General features: G+C 40.5%; 2 protein-coding genes across 2 annotated transcripts; both read right to left on the reverse strand.

Annotated features, from left to right (window-relative positions):
• Positions 1–9,723: 9,723 nt before the first annotated feature.
• LOC121368275 lies at positions 9,724–11,154 on the reverse strand. Its single transcript, XM_041492936.1, has 2 exons — positions 11,033–11,154; positions 9,724–10,936 (listed from the first exon to the last, which is right to left on the reverse strand). The coding sequence occupies exon 2, from the start codon at positions 10,794–10,796 to the stop codon at positions 9,924–9,926; it is 873 nt and encodes a 290-aa protein (XP_041348870.1). The 5' UTR covers positions 10,797–10,936; positions 11,033–11,154; the 3' UTR covers positions 9,724–9,923.
• Positions 10,817–13,043, reverse strand: LOC121382695 (uncharacterized transmembrane protein DDB_G0289901-like). Its single transcript, XM_041512275.1, has 2 exons — positions 11,081–13,043; positions 10,817–10,827 (listed from the first exon to the last, which is right to left on the reverse strand). Exons 1-2 carry the CDS (start codon positions 13,041–13,043, stop codon positions 10,817–10,819), a joined length of 1,974 nt encoding a protein of 657 aa, XP_041368209.1.
• Positions 13,044–17,825: the final 4,782 nt, after the last annotated feature.

Raw genomic sequence — 17,825 nt, forward strand, 5'->3', positions numbered from 1 at the left:
TGATATTTGGTCATTGGTTCGTTAACATCGTTCACAGTACACATAATGACCTTTATGTGCACTGCTGTATGTTCGGCGGTGTATTGTGCTAAGTTGTGACGAATTGCGCGTCGCATGCAATGTCTGCGTCTTTTGAATAGGGTGTGGTCCCTGTAAACAAATGTTCTCGTCCCTCGCTCTTGTACTTGGAAATAGTAGAACTGGGAGTCCATTCTGTAACAAAGAAAATAGCGGTTTAATATTAAAACATAGTACACGCACACGCGAAATACTTAAGCGCACGCTCACACACACTTTACAACACACACTATACATACTTTAACATATGTTAATAGTAGGTGTCCTACTTATACATTTAATTCGTTTACAAGAAAGTATTACCGTGTATGCTGCTTGTCTTCTTTTGTTCAATGTTAACAATAAGTGTGATCTTTGTTTTATTTTAAAATGCTTGATACACATATGGTACTGAGGTAATGCCATCTTCTAAAATGTACCGTTTATTATCGTGCATTAACCTCACCGTGGTGCAGGGGTGAACATTCTTTTATAGAATGGCCAATAAATGCACAACTCCTCGTATGAGGCGCCTTGTTTGCCGTGAGGTGCAACCCGTGAAAATGGATGATGGGATCCTGGTGATTGAGTTGGGGCATACCTGCGGGTATGACTTCTGATAATACATCACTTTGGCCTGGAGTTCAAATAGACGGGTGGTCAGGGAGGCCCGACCTGATCAATCGGCTGGTCATGCCAAGCTCAAGAGCAAACAATTTTTCTTTTTGTTATATTTGCCAAGAACAAACACTGTTTCGAATGACCATGTGTACTTTTTGCTCTTGGGGCGGTGGCTAGGGTCAATCAGGTGATTCATTTATTTTAATTTATTGCCTGAGTATATCAACCATGTATCCCTGGTACGAGTGTCTGCAGGTTATCCGCAGCATCATATCCCTTGTTGGACTCCGTGGTGGGTGGGGGCATGGTTGATGAATCATGTAAATGTAAATTATGGATTTACCCAAAACTGACAATATTGATGGGACCCTGAAAATGGTCCATACCGAGGTTTCGGATTCTTCGGCGTCAGATGAAGAGTCCATGATTTTCAATAAAAAGAAATCTAAAACGATTTCTTCGCAAACGTGGCCAAGGTTTCTCGTTGTTGGGTCATCTGATGATGGGGCCTTACGCAAGCTGTCTCCGTTTGCAATTCAGAAAGGGCTTGAAGGCTTGGCCGGAGAGCCAAAGAGTGTCAAAAAATTGCGCAATGGATCTCTGTTGATAGAATGTGCCACCGCGAGCCATTCCAGAAACCTTCTTCGATCTAAACTTCTGTGCAACATTGCTATTACTGTCACACCACATTCCTCCCTTAATTCATCTAAGGGAGTGATTAGATCACGAGATTTAGAGGGAGTTTGTGAGGAAGAGATTTGTGAGAATCTCTCCTCTCAAGGTGTTGTTTCTGTCAAGCGGATAAAGGTTCGTCGAAATAATGAACTAGTTTCGACGAATACTTTGATCCTTCAATTCAACACACCATTACTTCCTCAGTCGATCAAGGCCGGTTATTTAAATATACCAGTTGTTCCATTTATTCCAAACCCCTTGCGGTGTTTTAAATGCCAAAAGTTTGGACACGGACAAAATGCATGCCGTAGCAAATTGACATGTGCTCGTTGTGGTCAGTATGATCACGACAGCAAAACATGTCAAAATGATATGGTATGCACCAATTGCAAGGGAAAACACTTCGCGTACTCGCGAGAGTGCCCGAGGTGGAAGTTTGAGAAACAGGTTCAAATGATAAAAGTTGAAAAGCATCTGTCCTTTCCTGAAGCCAGACAGGTTGTAGAGACCACGACACCTGTTGCAGCAGGTAAGTCGTATGCTGCTGCTGTCAAAGTCTCTACAAACAATGTTTCTGTTCAGACAGATCTAACTTGGCCTAATGGTGAAGATAGATATAAGAAGGTTTCCGACATTGAGAAAGCTCTGAGACAGGCAAATAAAGCTACTCAAAACGTAGTTAGTAAAATGACCCAGGTGTCTTCAGGTTCTATGAATCCATCACACGGTTTAAGTGCTGGGGAGCCAGGTCCCAGTACACCTTTGCCAGGAAAAGGCACTAAAGGTCACAAGAAGGATTGCTCTTCGGGGCGTTTAAAGAAGATTGAGCAACGCTCGGTTCCCGTCAGTAATCCATTTGATCCTTTGGATATGGATGTGACTGACATGGATCATTCACATCAAACGTCTTCTAAATCACAAAAATCACAACCACATCCAAAGGATAAAGTTATGATAACTCCTGTACTTCCCCCGAATGGCTAATTCAGTCATTCAGTGGAACTGCCGTGGGCTTAGGCCCAATTTTGATGAATTAAGTCTTTTAATTCAAAAACATAATCCTCTTGCAGTGTGTCTTCAGGAAACTTTCTTGAAGGACACTGATCATATTACCATGAGAGGATTTAACCTCTATCATAAGTTTCATGAAACTGAAAATAGAGCATCTGGGGGTGTTTCCATTCTTGTTAATGAAAACATTCCTCAGAGTATAGTAGCTTTAATTACAAATTTACAAGCTGTGGCTGTAAAGGTCACGGCTCATAAAACTATAACTCTGTGTTCAGTTTATTTACCTCCTCGAAACCATTTTAATTTTAATTCTAGAGATCTTCAAGATCTCATTAATCAGCTCCCTACTCCCTTCATTGTTATGGGAGATTTTAATGGTCACCACACTTTGTGGGGATGCGAGGGATGTAAATATTAGAGGAAAAACAATTGGAAGACTTAATTCTCAAAAATGACTTACTTTTATTTAATGATAAAAGTCGTACATATTTTCATTCTGCAAGTGGTTCTTTCACTTCTATAGATTTAACCCTTTGTAGTCCTTCACTTTTTCTTGATTTCTCCTGGAAAGTTGGTTCAGACCCTTGTGGTAGTGACCACTTTCCCATTATTTTGGAGAATGATGGACCACCATCACTTGAAAGGGTTCAAAGGTGGAAGTTGGCGAAGGCAAATTGGGGTCAGTTTCAGCGTCTGTGCAGCACTCGTCTGCAACAATTTGCCATTACTGATGCTGATGATCCCATGTCTTTGTTCACTTCCATCTTGAAGGACATTGCAGATGAAACTATTCCTAAGACTTCGGCAGTGCCAAAGCGTTTCAATAAACCATGGTTTAATGATACGTGCAAAGATGCATTCAAAGAGCGAAACAGGTTGCTTGAGCGGTTCAAACGTGAACCTACAGCAGACAACCTGGATGCATTTCGTATTGCTAGGGCTAAGGCTCGAAGAGAGATTAGACAGAGTAAGAAATCATCTTGGAGAACTTTTGTCTCCAAGTTGAATTCACAAACATTAGTAAAATCTGTCTGGAATAGGATCCGTAAAATCAAAGGTAAAGATTCCAGTAATACAGTTCATCATTTGTCTGTTAATGACACAGATGTCACGTCTCATCGTGACATTGCCAATGCATTGGCAGACAATTTTTCTCATAACTCATCTTCTGCTTTCAGTACAGATGCCTTTAAATCTGTCCGAACTAAAGCTGAAAAGCAGTCCATTAATTTTTCATCCGAAAATGCTGAAGTGTACAACAGGCATTTCTCTATGGAGGAATTGCAGGATGCTCTTCTTAGAGCCCATGATACTTCAGTAGGACCGGATGAAATTCATTATCAGTTATTAAAAACATTTACCTGAATCATCTTTGATGGTTCTTTTGAATATTTTTAATAACATCTGGATTTCTGGAGACTTTCCTTCTGATTGGAGGAAAGCTATTATTATTCCTATTCCCAAGCCTGGTAAGGATCCAACCAATCCTACTAGTTATCGCCCTATCGCTTTGACAAGTTGCATTTGTAAAACCATGGAACGCATGATCAATCGTAGACTTGTCTGGTATCTTGAATCTCACAAATTGCTCACTAACGTGCAATGTGGGTTCAGATCTAGACGTAGCACGGTTGATCATCTTGTTAGATTTGAAACGTTTTGTAGGGAAGCTTTCATCCATAATCAGCACTTGGTTTCAGTGTTTTTTGATTTGGAGAAAGCTTACGATACCACGTGGAAGTATGGGATTTTAAACGACCTCCATGGCATGGGCCTGAGAGGTCGACTTCCTGTTTTTATTTCACAATTTTTAAAAGATAGATCTTTTAAAGTTCGGGTGGGGTCGACATTGTCCGACATTCACCCACAGGAGATGGGTGTGCCTCAAGGTAGTATCCTGTCTGTAACTTTATTTTCTGTGAAAATTAACAGCATCTCCCAGTGTTTAACACCTGGTGTGGATTGCTCGTTATATGTCGATGATTTTCAGATTTGTTACAGATCGTCCAATATGAGTATCATTGAACGTAAGTTGCAGCTTTGTTTGAATAAACTTCATCAATGGGCAACTGACAATGGCTTTAGATTCTCAAAGGCAAAAACGGTTTGTATGCATATCTGCCAGAAAAGAGGTCTCCACTTAGATCCACAGTTGTTTCTGGACAAAAATCCAATTCCAGTTGTGGAGGAGACTAAATTTCTGGGGGTTATATTTGACAGGAAACTATCTTTTGTGCCCCATCTCAAATATGTTAAAAAGAAGGGCTTGAAAGCTCTCAATATTTTAAAAGTTATTGGTAATACGGAATGGGGAGCAGACCGCAAGGTTATGCTCCGTCTGTATAGATCTCTTGTGAGGTCTAAACTTGATTATGGATGCATTGTGTATGGGTCGGCACGCAAGTCTTACTTGCAGATGCTAGATCCTATACACAATCAGGGACTTAGGCTTTGTCTTGGTGCATTCAGAACATCTCCTGTAGAGAGCTTGTACGTTGATGCACACGAACCTTGTTTGGGTGCTAGACGTGCCAAGCTTTCTCTGCAGTATGCTGCCAAGATTAAATCTTTACCGAAACATCCAGCACATGATGCGGTGTTTGACAACAAATATGTGAAGTTGTTTGATGCAAGGCTAAATGCTATTCGTACATTTGGTCTTCGCATTAAGCGTTTTTTGTCGCTTTCCAACATTGATTTAAATGACACTTTGGAAACTCCTTCATATTTTGTTTTACCACCTTGGTGTCTTAGACCACCTAAAATTGTATTTGATCTGGCGCATCTGAAGAAAGATCGCACAGATGCTGTTATTTATAAACAGTTTTTCATGGAAATTCAAGACAAGTACCGTGATTACATTCCTGTGTATACAGATGGATCACGGGATGGAAATTCTGTGGCTTGTGCCACAGTTTTTCCATCAGACACAATACTTTCCATGCGACTGCCTGACTCAGCATCAATCTTTAGTGCTGAAGTTTGGGCAGTCATTAAAGCCTTAGAAGAAATCAAAGATTCAATAGCATCCAAATTTATTATTTTTACAGACTCACTTTCGTGTCTCCAAGCTTTACGTAATATGAAGCTGGAGCATCCCTTAATTGGGATGGTGATACGAAAGTGTGTCTTTTTATCTATTGCCAATAAAGACATTGTATTTTGTTGGGTACCCAGCCATGTTGGCATCAGGGGTAATGAAAAGGCAGATTCAGCTGCCAAGTCTGCTTTGGATTTGCCTCATGCCAGGGTTGGTGTGCCTTATACTGATTTTAAAAATAATATCAACCAATTTATCTTTTCGACTTGGCAACGTGATTGGGACGGTGAGGTTGCGAGCAAGCTTCATGCTATCAAGCCAGTCTTGGGAGAGTGGCAGTCCTCCTATAGACAGTGCAGGAAGGATGAAGTAGTCTTGTGTCGTGCCCGCATCGGTCATACTCACTTGACGCATTCATTTATCTTAAAGAAAGATCCTCCACCTCAGTGTGAGTACTGTCAGTGTACTCTGACGGTACACCACATTTTGGTGGAGTGTAAGCATCTTCATGAAATTCGAAAAGATATTTTTGGTCAAAGTAATGTGATGGAATCATTTCGATTCCATCCTGAACGCATTTTACAATTTTTACGTGACACCGAGTTTTATTCTAAATTTTAATTATATCTATCTGTGATATTTGTATTTTTACACAGTCCTTTACACTGTGTTTTTATTTAACTGTTAAATTTTTATATTCATGTTGATCATAAACCAATTGTTTTTGCATTTACCATTGTTTGACACCCAATAGCCGATGTATTTTTCACCCCGTTTGATACCCTTTGCTTTTTTGTGCTCGATTTTAGAATTTGTATTTTCATCGATGATGGTAAAACTGTCATTTTTAGCCCTAAATCCCACGAACTCGTCAATGACTGCACCGCCAGCTTCGTCTTTCATCAGTCCTGTCACACCCCTGCGCGTGCTGTAACCTCACCGTGGTGCAGGGGTGTAACATTCTCTTTGAGAATGGCCAATACAGCACACATTTAAGTTTAGAGTAAAATTCGGTGTCCGTAAAATTCTGTGATATTTGTATTTGTATTTTTGCAGAGTTATTTATACTGTTTTTGTTTAAACCTTGAATTTTTATATTGATGTTGATCATCACTTTATTTATTTGCATTACCATAGTTTGACACCCAATAGCCGATGTATTTTTCGTGCTGGGGTGTCGTTAAACATTCATTCATTCATTCATTCATTCATTCAGTCCTGTCACCTTGTGCCTTACCATAGAAAATAATGGCTGGTCTGGGGGAAAGTTGGACGTGTCAAACAAGTGACTGTTTTGTTGCATGAATTCGTATGGGTCTAACAAATGTTCACCCGGAGCTTCCCTGATTTCCATGAACAAACTGTCAGTGTCAGTCATGAGCAGTCGCACGCGGTCGTTGTACTGCTTCACCATGGTTTCATAATAAAAAGACAGAATGTTCTAAAATACATAAAATCCTACTGCAATGAGTTTATTTGAGGTAACCGTGGTTCTTTGCATTTCAACTGCCACTAAGTCTTCCAAAAAATATTTACGTATTTGAAATTTTATTTTGCTGTATCGTCTTAGTCGTTCTCGTTGTGCAACCAATTTGACTTGTTTGTATTTTCTGACAAACTCTATGAATTTTCCATAACACACATTTGACATTGCTTTGCACAAATCTTGTGAGCATTTGTCTCTAGCATGCTTGCGTTTTTCTATGTTCCGAATTACAAAAGGTTTCATCCACTTTGATTGCTTGAATTTTAAAACTTTGTGAACGCATGTCAACTCCAAACAGAGTTGCAAAGTGATGACGTAGTTGTTTTTATTTTTTGCCTGAACTGTTTACAGTACGGTGAAAACTCATTTGCGAGTATGTTATCGTGGACAGGTGCAAGGGGAAAAGAGACGTGTTTTGCGTGAAGTTCTTTTGGATATTCCAGATCGACTTCTAAAATGTACCCTAACTCACTCTCAGTGTCCAAAGTCGTCCATTCGATATCAATAAACTCGTCGGGTGATATGAACTCGTAGTCACAGAGAGCAAGTGGTTCTAACTTAGTGGTAGCATACAGTGAATTAACATCGAATTACATGAGGTAGCACGTGTCTTTTTGGGGGTCAAAATCACTCATATATTTATTATTTGCTTTGGATTATCTGTGCGAAATCATCAACACCCCATCCCGCAAACCTTTCTCAATGAAAGCGTACATATCCGGGTCTGTGAACAGATCGAGTTCAACATCGGTCATTTTTAAAGCAGCATCTAAAGCAAAACCCGGGAGACTTTTGTAATGTAACGGATCTAGTTCGTAACTTTTAAGACACATGTCCCTAAATGATTCCATGACATGACACAATAAGAGTACATCGACAGAAACGTAAAGTCTCATGAATTCCTCTGGTGTTGTAATATGAAATTCCTTCCAAACTTGTTCTGCAAAGGTGTATTCTTCGTCAGAAATGTTACTTTCCACGAGTCTTGACTGGGTAACTGTTTGTCATTTAATTTCTCGAATGAATCTATGTATTCATAACAGAAGGAAGTTTACGGGTTAGCATGTTTACATGATCGGGAAAATGTTTACTTAAATGTACAAAACATTGCTTTCCTTTGCTCATGAGATTTTTTGTCAGTGAATCGAGAGATGATGTTAGGAATTTAAGAGAGTCGATGAAGATTAAACCCTCAATGGAGAACGATAGAAACTCTTCGGTATTATGCGGAATGCAGTTGAGTTTTCTATCTGCAAACCTAGTGGATGCTTGTAGAATTAAATGCGTGTCATATCGTTCACTGTTATGAAGCACACATATCACTTCTTTTTCCAGTTTGAAATTTAAATTACAGTACCCATGACAGACCCCCCCCCCACCCCACACCCCCCCTAAACTTTCCCGTGAGGTGACAGTGGTCGACGTGCCTACTGTAATCTAACTCTTCACCCACAGATAAGTGTGTAGCATTAGCAATTTCCCATCTTGCCTCGGTCGTGAGCACAACGTCAACGGGATTGCCCCTGCGTGTGCATTAACCTCGCCGTGGTGAAGGGGTGAACATTCCTTTATAGAATGGCCAATAAATGCACAATTCCTCGTATGAGGCACCTTGTTTGTCGTGAGGTGCGACCCGTGAAGTGGATGATGGGATCCTGGTGGTTGAGTTATGGTTAATGTCTGCAACTGAGTATATTGCGATTGACAATACACCACTTTGGCCTGGAGTTCATGTAGACGGGAGGTCAGGAATGGCCCGACCTGATCAATCGGCTGGTCACGCCATGCTCTAGAGCAAACAACCTCTGTTTTGTTTATACAGTCAAGAACAAACATTGTTTGCTTTACCGTTTGTATGTGTTGCTCTTGAAGCGGTGGCTAGGGTCAATTGGGTGATTTATTGTTTGTTTATTGCCCAAGTATATCAAGTATGGGACTCTCAAAGGGGTCCACACCGAAGTTTTGGAGTTCTTGTTTTCGGACGAGGAGTCCATGAAATCAAAAACAAATGTGAAGAAATCCAAAGTGATTTCTTCACAACATTGGCCAAGGTTTCTCGTCATCAGCTCCACTGATGATGGGACCTTGAATAAACTATCTCCTTTTGCAATTCAAAAGGCAATCGTTGGCTTGGCTGGTGAGCCAAAATCCGTTAAAAAAAATCAAAAATGGGCTGTTGGTTGAATGTTCAACCGACAAACATTCAACTTGCCTCCTCAAGTCAACAGTTTTTTCTAACGTGCCGATTAAGGTAACTCCGCGTACCTCCCTCAACTCGTCAAAGGGAGTGATCAGATGCAGAGATTTGGAAGGTGTTACTGAAGAAGAAATCTGCGAACATTTAAGTTCTCAGGGTGTTACTGTGGTCAGGAGAATAAAGGAATGAATGAATGAATGTTTAACGACACCCCAGCACGAAAAATACACTGTTGGGTGTCAAATAAATAAAGTGATGATCAACATCAATATAAAAATTCAAAAACAGTGTAAAGAACTGTGCAAAAACACAAATATCACAGAATTTTACGGATACTGTATATTACTCAAAACTTAAATTTTATGCTGTATTGGCCATTCTCAAAGAGAATGTTACACCCCTGCACCACGGTGAGGTTAGCAAGGAAGAAATATGCCAAAATTTGCGTACACAAGGAGTTACTGCTGTGAAGAGGATAAAGGTTTGTCGAAACAATGACTTGTTACCGACGAATACTTGTATCCTCACCTTTAACGTCCCTACCCTTCCTCAATCTGTCAAAGCCGGTTACCTTAATATTCCTGTTGAGCCCTTTATTCCAAACCCCTTGCGTTGCTTCAAATGCCAGAGCAGAGATGCCAACATGTCGAAACGGTTTTCAGGAATCTTAAAAGCCATTTTCAGGAATATGATAGTATTTTCAGGAATCTTTACATTCTTTATCACTACATGTGAACTAAATCCTGAGATGACAACTGAACATTTTTTTAAAGTATAGTACCTTTATTTACAGTGAAATAAACATGTTTCTGGCATGACTGCTGGTTATGGCGGCTTTACCTCTTCAATGACTGATATGTTGCTGACTTGGCCTTCTTCAGCAAATCATCAGTAAAACTTAATTCGTGGCAAAGAACATCTGCAGCAAGCATGCTGAACTTCTGTACTAGCAAAGCTGACAACTGCTCATCAGACAAGTTTGGTCGGAACTCAGTTCTGTTTTTTCTAACTGTGCTAAAAATTCTCTCACTGTCAGCATTACTATGTGGAATAACCAAAATTTGTTTCATAACATTTGTCAGTAAACCGTATTTAGGATTACCACCAGCACTTGTCAGATGTCCTATGTTATTCCAAATGGTATCAATTCTCTCTAAACTGTCAGTGACATTATTGTGAGTAACCTCAGTGGAGAATGTGTCCACTTGGTAGTGTAAAAACTCCATTTCTAAATCATCCATTTTTCTGCCACCAAGTAAACTGGGGAACTTGTTGACAAAATACTCAACTGAGGAAAACTGCTCAGTTTTCCTGAGACTAACATCAGCAACTTCAGCACACAGCAGAAGCTCACTGTCAAGTGGACATTTGCTGACTATGTAAGTACATGCTGCCGAATAAAATCTTCTGACAGACTCGAAGAATATATCAATCTCTCCTTTGCTAACTGCATCTGCTTCTTCCAACGTGCGCAAATATTGTCTAGCCTCTCGTCCAATAAACACTTCTGAATTGTCTCTTTGGTTTCTCTTGTCATTATGCTCTAAATGAAGTACATCCTTGCAGGAAGCAACAGCATTTGGTGTCACAAACCTAACATAAATGTCAGTCAGTAATGACAACTGTTCTCTTCTTAAAATGTGGATACATGGTTCATTCCTTTGAAGCAAGATATTAATCTTGTCAAAAATGGGGATGGCATCATTCATAAAAAAACAGTAGAGTTTTGTCAGAGGGTCACTGAAAAAGATGTGTAACCTTTCCAGCCTTGATATATTACTCAATCTAAATTGTGATTCACTTTTGGATTTGCCAGACAGACTGCTGAGCTTGCTACTACTAGAACTATCTTTAGACTGTACTGACACACTGCTTTGCTTGCCACTACTAGAACTATCTTTAGACTGTACTGATACACTGCTTTGCTTGCCACTACTAGAACTATCTTTAGACTGTACTGACACACTGCTTTGCTTGCCACTACTAGAACTACCTTTAGACTGGACCGACCCACTGCTTTGCTTGCCACTACTAGAACTATCTTCAGACTGTACTGACACACTGCTTTGCTTGCCACTACTAGAACTATCTTCAGACTGTACTGACACACTGCTTTGCTTGGCACTACTAGAACTACCTTTAGACTGGACCAACCCACTGCTTTGCTTGCCACTACTAGAACTATCTTCAGACTGTACTGACACACTGCTTTGCTTGCCACTACTAGAACTACCTTTAGACTGGACCGACCCACTGCTTTGCTTGCCACTACTAGAACTATCTTCAGACTGTACTGACACACTGCTTTGCTTGGCACTACTAGAACTACCTTTAGACTGGACCGACCCACTGCTTTGCTTGCCACTACTAGAACTATCTTCAGACTGTACTGACACACTGCTTTGCTTGCCACTACTAGAACTACCTTTAGACTGGACCGACCCACTGCTTTGCTTGCCACTGCTAGAACTATCTTTAGACTGTACTGACACACTGCTTTGCTTGCCACTACTAGAACTATCTTCAGACTGTACTGACACACTGCTTTGCTTGCCACTACTAGAACTACCTTTAGACTGGACCGACCCACTGCTTTGCTTGCCACTGCTAGAACTATCTTTAGACTGTACTGACACACTGCTTTGCTTGCCACTACTAGAACTACCTTTAGACTGGACCGACCCACTGCTTTGCTTGCCACTACTAGAACTATCTTCAGACTGTACTGACACACTGCTTTGCTTGGCACTACTAGAACTATCTTCAGACTGTACTGACACACTGCTTTGCTTGCCACTACTAGAACTATCTTTAGACTGTACTGACACACTGCTTTGCTTGCCACTACTAGAACTACCTTTAGACTGGACCGACCCACTGCTTTGCTTGCCACTACTAGAACTATCTTCAGACTGTACTGACACACTGCTTTGCTTGCCACTACTAGAACTATCTTCAGACTGTACTGACACACTGCTTTGCTTGGCACTGCTAGAACTACCTTTAGACTGTACTGAGAGACTGCTTTGCTTGGCACTGCTAGAACTATCTTCAGACTGTACTGACACACTGCTTTGCTTGCCACTACTAGAACTATCTTCAGACTGTACTGACCCACTGCTTTGCTTGGCACTGCTAGAACTACCTTTAGACTGTACTGAGACACTGCTTTGCTTGCCACTACTAGAACTATCTTTAGACTGGACTGACACACTATTGTTTTTGCCAGATGACACACTGCTTTGCTTGCATTTTGAACTGTCATTAGACTGACTAATTCCACACTTCTGCTTTGCAACAGAACTCCTAGAACATGGAACATTACTGCGTGTGGCACTGCCACTCATTTTAGAACTCCTTTTCAGGTGTTTCTCAAATTGCCTTTTCACAAATTTTTCAAGTGCACTCCACTGCTCAAGTAAACGTCCAACACACTTTCCCAAGGAAAGCCACCTAGTAGTAGCATGCTTCAAGATTTTGTGGGCTGGAGTGTCACACAAGGACTGACATTCTTTCAGATCTTGCAAACGTTTGGCACTCTTGTCCAAATAGTAGAATATATCAATAAGAAAGTCGTCAACAGACACAGGCAATTCTTTAGATGCCTTTTCAGCAGCCAAATGTACCAGGTGACAGGGACATCCTTGTAAAAATACATGTGGTTGCTTTTCACGAATGAAAGCAATAACACCTTTGTGTCTGCCGGTCATGACACTTGCATTATCTGACCCAAAAGCTACACAGTTTGCCCACGGAATACTTCTTTTAGAAAGTTCATTGTCAACCAAATGAAAAATGTTTTCACCTGTACACCCATCAGTGCAAGATGGTACTGATAACAAAACCGTCACAACATGGCCAAGACTATCGTCAAAGTATCTAACAACAATAGGATACAACTGAGAATCTGCATCATTGCTTCCATCAGTAGCTAGGGAGTATGGTCCACTTATCATTTGTGTAACAATTCTTGATGTCGAATCACTAGCCAGGGTTTGAATAATGTTTGCAGTTTTCGTTCTGGCACAACCGTATTTACTAGCAATGGCTGAATCTGGAAACATTTTTCTGAATAACGGTCCAACGTGATCGGTACAGGCCAGTGGAACATTGTGTTCAATAAGAAAACTAGCAAAATAACATTCTGCTCGAATCACCGGAAAGTCAGATGACTGCTTAAAAAATGGTATCACCGTTTTGTTTGACGATTTGATTTTTGCAAATTCGACATGTTTTTTTTCAATTTACGTGACGTCGGCAATCATCTCGACCACCATGGGACACATTAAAGTCTGTGTTACAAATCTCGCAGAAAATATGATATTCATTCACTTTGGACTGTTTCAAAACAGGAAACAGTTCAGTGTACTCGTGTTTATACTTCTGTAAAACACGAGGCTTTTTTGAACAAGACGCCATTTTTCCACCGGTGTAACTGTTTACTAAACCCCCCGTGTAAAGATCCATTTTCTGCCGGTGTATGTGTAAAATGTTCCCACAAAAGTTTCAATACCAATTTCGGGGTTTTTTTCCGGAATTTTTTTGTCTCGATTCGTAATGCGTAATTTCAACCTAAAATTCGGGATAATTCCGCAAAATCCGGAATGGTTGGCATCTCTGCCAGAGGTTTGGCCATGGTCAGAACACATGTCGTGGAAAACTTACATGTGCTCGTTGTGGTCTGTTTGACCATGACAGCAAGACAAGTAAGAACGATATACTTTGTCTCAACTGCAAGGGCAACCACTGCGCATACTCGCGAGAGTGTCCGCGGTGGAATCTGGAAAAAAGAGTTCAGCAGGTAAAGGTACAAAATAAACTGTCCTTCACGGATGCCAGGAGGTTGGTGGAGACAGCAACACCGACAGTGGCTGAGAAGTCCTATGCAGCTGCAGCTGCTGCCAAAATCGCCACTAAAAGTGTTGCGGTCAACACAGACCTCACCTGGCACTGTGACGAAGCCAAGTACAAAAAACTGTCTGACATTGAGAAGGCACAAAAACAGGTGGAGAAGGCAGCACAAAAAGAAAAATTTACTCTCCAGCACAAACAAATTGAAATCCAAGTGTCAATGGATTCTAAGAATCCCCCATATAGGTCGAGCACTAGTCTCCCTAAGACAGGCAGTGACGCAAACAAATCTCCTAAGAAAGCTACAGAAGTACTGTCTGGTAGGTTGAAAAAGATCGAACTACGTTCGGTCCCGATCAGCAATATTTATCAAACTTTTGCTGATATCGGTGATGATGATTTCATCCCTAGATCATTCCCGATCACAAAGACCACCAGCAAAGCCAAAGATAAAGCCCATACTTCCTCCCGATGGAAAATAAAGTTATCCAGTGGAACTGTCGTGGGCTTAGGCCAAATTTTGATGAATTAAGTCTTCTAATTCAAAACTATAATCCTCTTGCAGTGTGTCTTCAGGAAACCTTCCTGAAGAATACTGACAGTATTAACATCAGAGGATTTAACCTCTACCATAAATGTCAAGAAACTGAAAATAAAGCATCTGGGGGAGTTTCCATTATTATAAATGAAAACATTCCCCAGAGTGAAGTCTTACTGAAGTCAACTTTACAAGCTGTGGCTGTAAAAGGTCACGGCTCATAAAACTATTACTCTCTGTTCAGTTTATTTACCCCCTCGAAACAATTACAATTTTAACACTAGGGACTTTCAAGATCTTCTTGATCAACTCCCTACTCTCTTTATTATCATGGGAGATTTTAATGCTCACCACACTTTGTAGGGATGAGATGACATAAATACTACAGGTAAACAATTAGAAGACTTAATTCTCAAAAATGACTTTATATTACTTAATGATAAAAGTCATACATACTTTCATCCTGCAAGTGGTTCTTTCTCATCCATTAATTTAACCCTTTGTAGTCCATCACTTTGTCTTGATTTCTCCTGGAAAGTTTGTCCAGACCCTTGTGGTAGTGACCACTTTCCAGTTATTTTGGAGAATGATGGACCTCCATCACTTGAAAGGGTTCAGAGATAGAAGTTGACAGGGGCAAACTGGGATCAATTTCGGCATCTATGCAGCACTCGAGTGCAACAAACTGCCATGACTGGTGCCGATGATCCCATGTCTTTGTTCACCTCCATCTTGAAAGATATTGCAGAGGAAACTATTCATAAGACTTCGGCAGTACCGAAGCATTTCAATAAACCATGGTTCAATGAGACATGCAAAGATGCGAAACAGGACCCTCGAGAGGTTCAAACGCGAACCTACCGGGGATAACCTGAATAGTTATCGCATTGCTCGGGCAAAGGCTCGTAAAACTATCAGACAGAGTAAGAAATCATCTTGGAGAAATTATGTCTCCAAGTTGACTTCTCAAACATCTGTGAAATCTGTCTGGAATAGGATACATAAAATCAAGGGAAAAGAATCCAATGATACAGTTCGCCATTTGTCTGTCAACGACACGGATGTGATGTCTCATCGTGACATTGCCAATGCATTGGCAGACAATTTCTCTCATAACTCTTCTTCTTCTTTCAGTACAGATGCTTTTACATCTGTCAGAAATAAAGCTGAAAAGCAACCTATTAACTTTTCATCTCAAAATGCAGAAGTATACAACAGGCACTTCTTTTTGGAGGAGGTGCAGGACACTTTACGTAGAGCCCATGATACTTCAGTAGGACCAGATGAAATACATTATCAACTCTTCAAACACTTACCTGAATCATCCTTAATGGTTCTATTAAATATCTTTAACAAAATCTGGGGCCGTATGCATGAGGGGCGGATAAGTCCACTACCCGGGAATAGTGCCTATCCGCCGGATAAGTGGGAAATTTGGTATGCATGACGGCAGGATAGAGCTCCCCGAATAGCCTAAACGCGAATAACGCTATTCGCTACATTTTCTCCGTATAAAGGCCTATCCGCCGGATAAGTCTGAAAGGAAAATGGCCGCGCAGAAACAGGCAAATATGTCGACAAAACTGGTTATTTCTTGATCGAACAAAGCAATTTGACACGTTTTATAATGTGGAAAAACATGAAGAATTTAAATTTGAACAACAAGATATTCTGAAGATCACAGATGAAATATCAGGAAACATCGAAGTGTCCAGTCGGTTGGGCGTGTTAACATCGCTGTCAAAAATCTACAAAAGTACAAGTTTGCAACACTTCGGACGACCCCCCCCCCCCCCCCCCCCCCCCCCCCAAACAAATGGTCCGCTTTCAGTACTAAAACATACAGGTTTATAAATATGGAGTTTCGGGTGGTGCAAACACCAGATAGAAAAAGGTCCACTTGGTTCATATTCGAAACCACCACCCCACCCCCAGGTCCAGATCATGCTAGACAGAGAGAGAGAGAGAGAGAGAGAGAGAGAGAGAGAGAGAGAGAGAGAGAGAGAGAGAGAGAGAGAGAGAGAGAGAGAGAGAGAGAGAGAGAGAGAGAGAGAGAGAGAGAGAGAGAGAGAGAGAGAGAGAGAGAGAGAGAGAGAGAGAGAGAGAGAGAGAGAGAGAGAGAGAGAGAGAGAGAGAGAGAGAGAGAGAGAGACAGACAGACAGACAGACAGACAGACAGACAGACAGACAGACAGACAGACAGACAGACAGACAGACAGACAGACAGACAGACAGACAGACAGACAGACAGACAGACAGACAGACAGACAGACAGACAGACAGACAGACAGACAGACAGACAGACAGACAGACAGACAGACAGACAGACAGACAGACAGACAGACAGACAGACAGACAGACAGACAGACAGACAGACAGACAGACAGACAGACAGACAGACAGACAGACAGACAGACAGACAGACAGACAGACAGACAGACAGACAGACAGACAGACAGACAGACAGACAGACAGACAGAATTAGCTGAAGTAATTATTTTAAAGCATAAAATATGGCGTTGGTAAGATAAATTAACCACTAAACACAAGAAACAATTTTTCACCATTATTAAAGCATATATTTGATAAAAGTAAAACTATGTAGCTACATAACAAGTTCTATCATTGTGCTCTATAAACACATATTGTGACATGCTGTCAAATTCTTTTCTTTCTTTTTTTACCTTAATGAAGCAGATGATTTGTTCTTTTTCTTAAAAACACCCCCCCCCCCCAAAAAAAAAACACAAAAAAAACCCACACAAAAAAACAAACAAACAAACAAACAAAAAAAACAAACAAACAACAACAACCACCTGTTATTACCCAGATATCTTATTATCATAAATGTCATATTTGTAACATTTTGTTCCAGGTACATGGCACATAAGTTGCTGTACACTCTGGTTGTGAACCCAAGTACATCTGAAGTGAAGATACACAGCTAGACCAAAGTTCAAGCAAGTTGAATGTGTGCCTTTTGGAACATTCTAAGATTCATAAAGTTATTACGGTTTGTGTAATGCTGCATAACTGTGCTAAAAGCCTCCATCTGATTCAGAGAAATACAATGACAGTGATCCAGGTTTTGTTTTGTTACAAGATGATAACTTCGGTATGAAAGAGATTTCAACCCAAGTGGTTCATGATGTTGATAGCAGAGCTGTTGTGTACTAATATACATTTACTCTTAAAGACAGCTGTAGATGACAAAGTAATAAGTAAATGTGAACTTTCTGATTTACATGCTCTGTTAACACAAAATGATATTCATATTTTACATTTTTCATACATCTTTATTTTGAATTTTAAAATCAAATCAATACGCAACAGGAAAATAACGTTACAG

This window comes from Gigantopelta aegis, chromosome 1 (assembly GCF_016097555.1).
Source record: "Gigantopelta aegis isolate Gae_Host chromosome 1, Gae_host_genome, whole genome shotgun sequence".
In the NCBI taxonomy this organism is placed as follows: domain Eukaryota; kingdom Metazoa; phylum Mollusca; class Gastropoda; order Neomphalida; family Peltospiridae; genus Gigantopelta; species Gigantopelta aegis.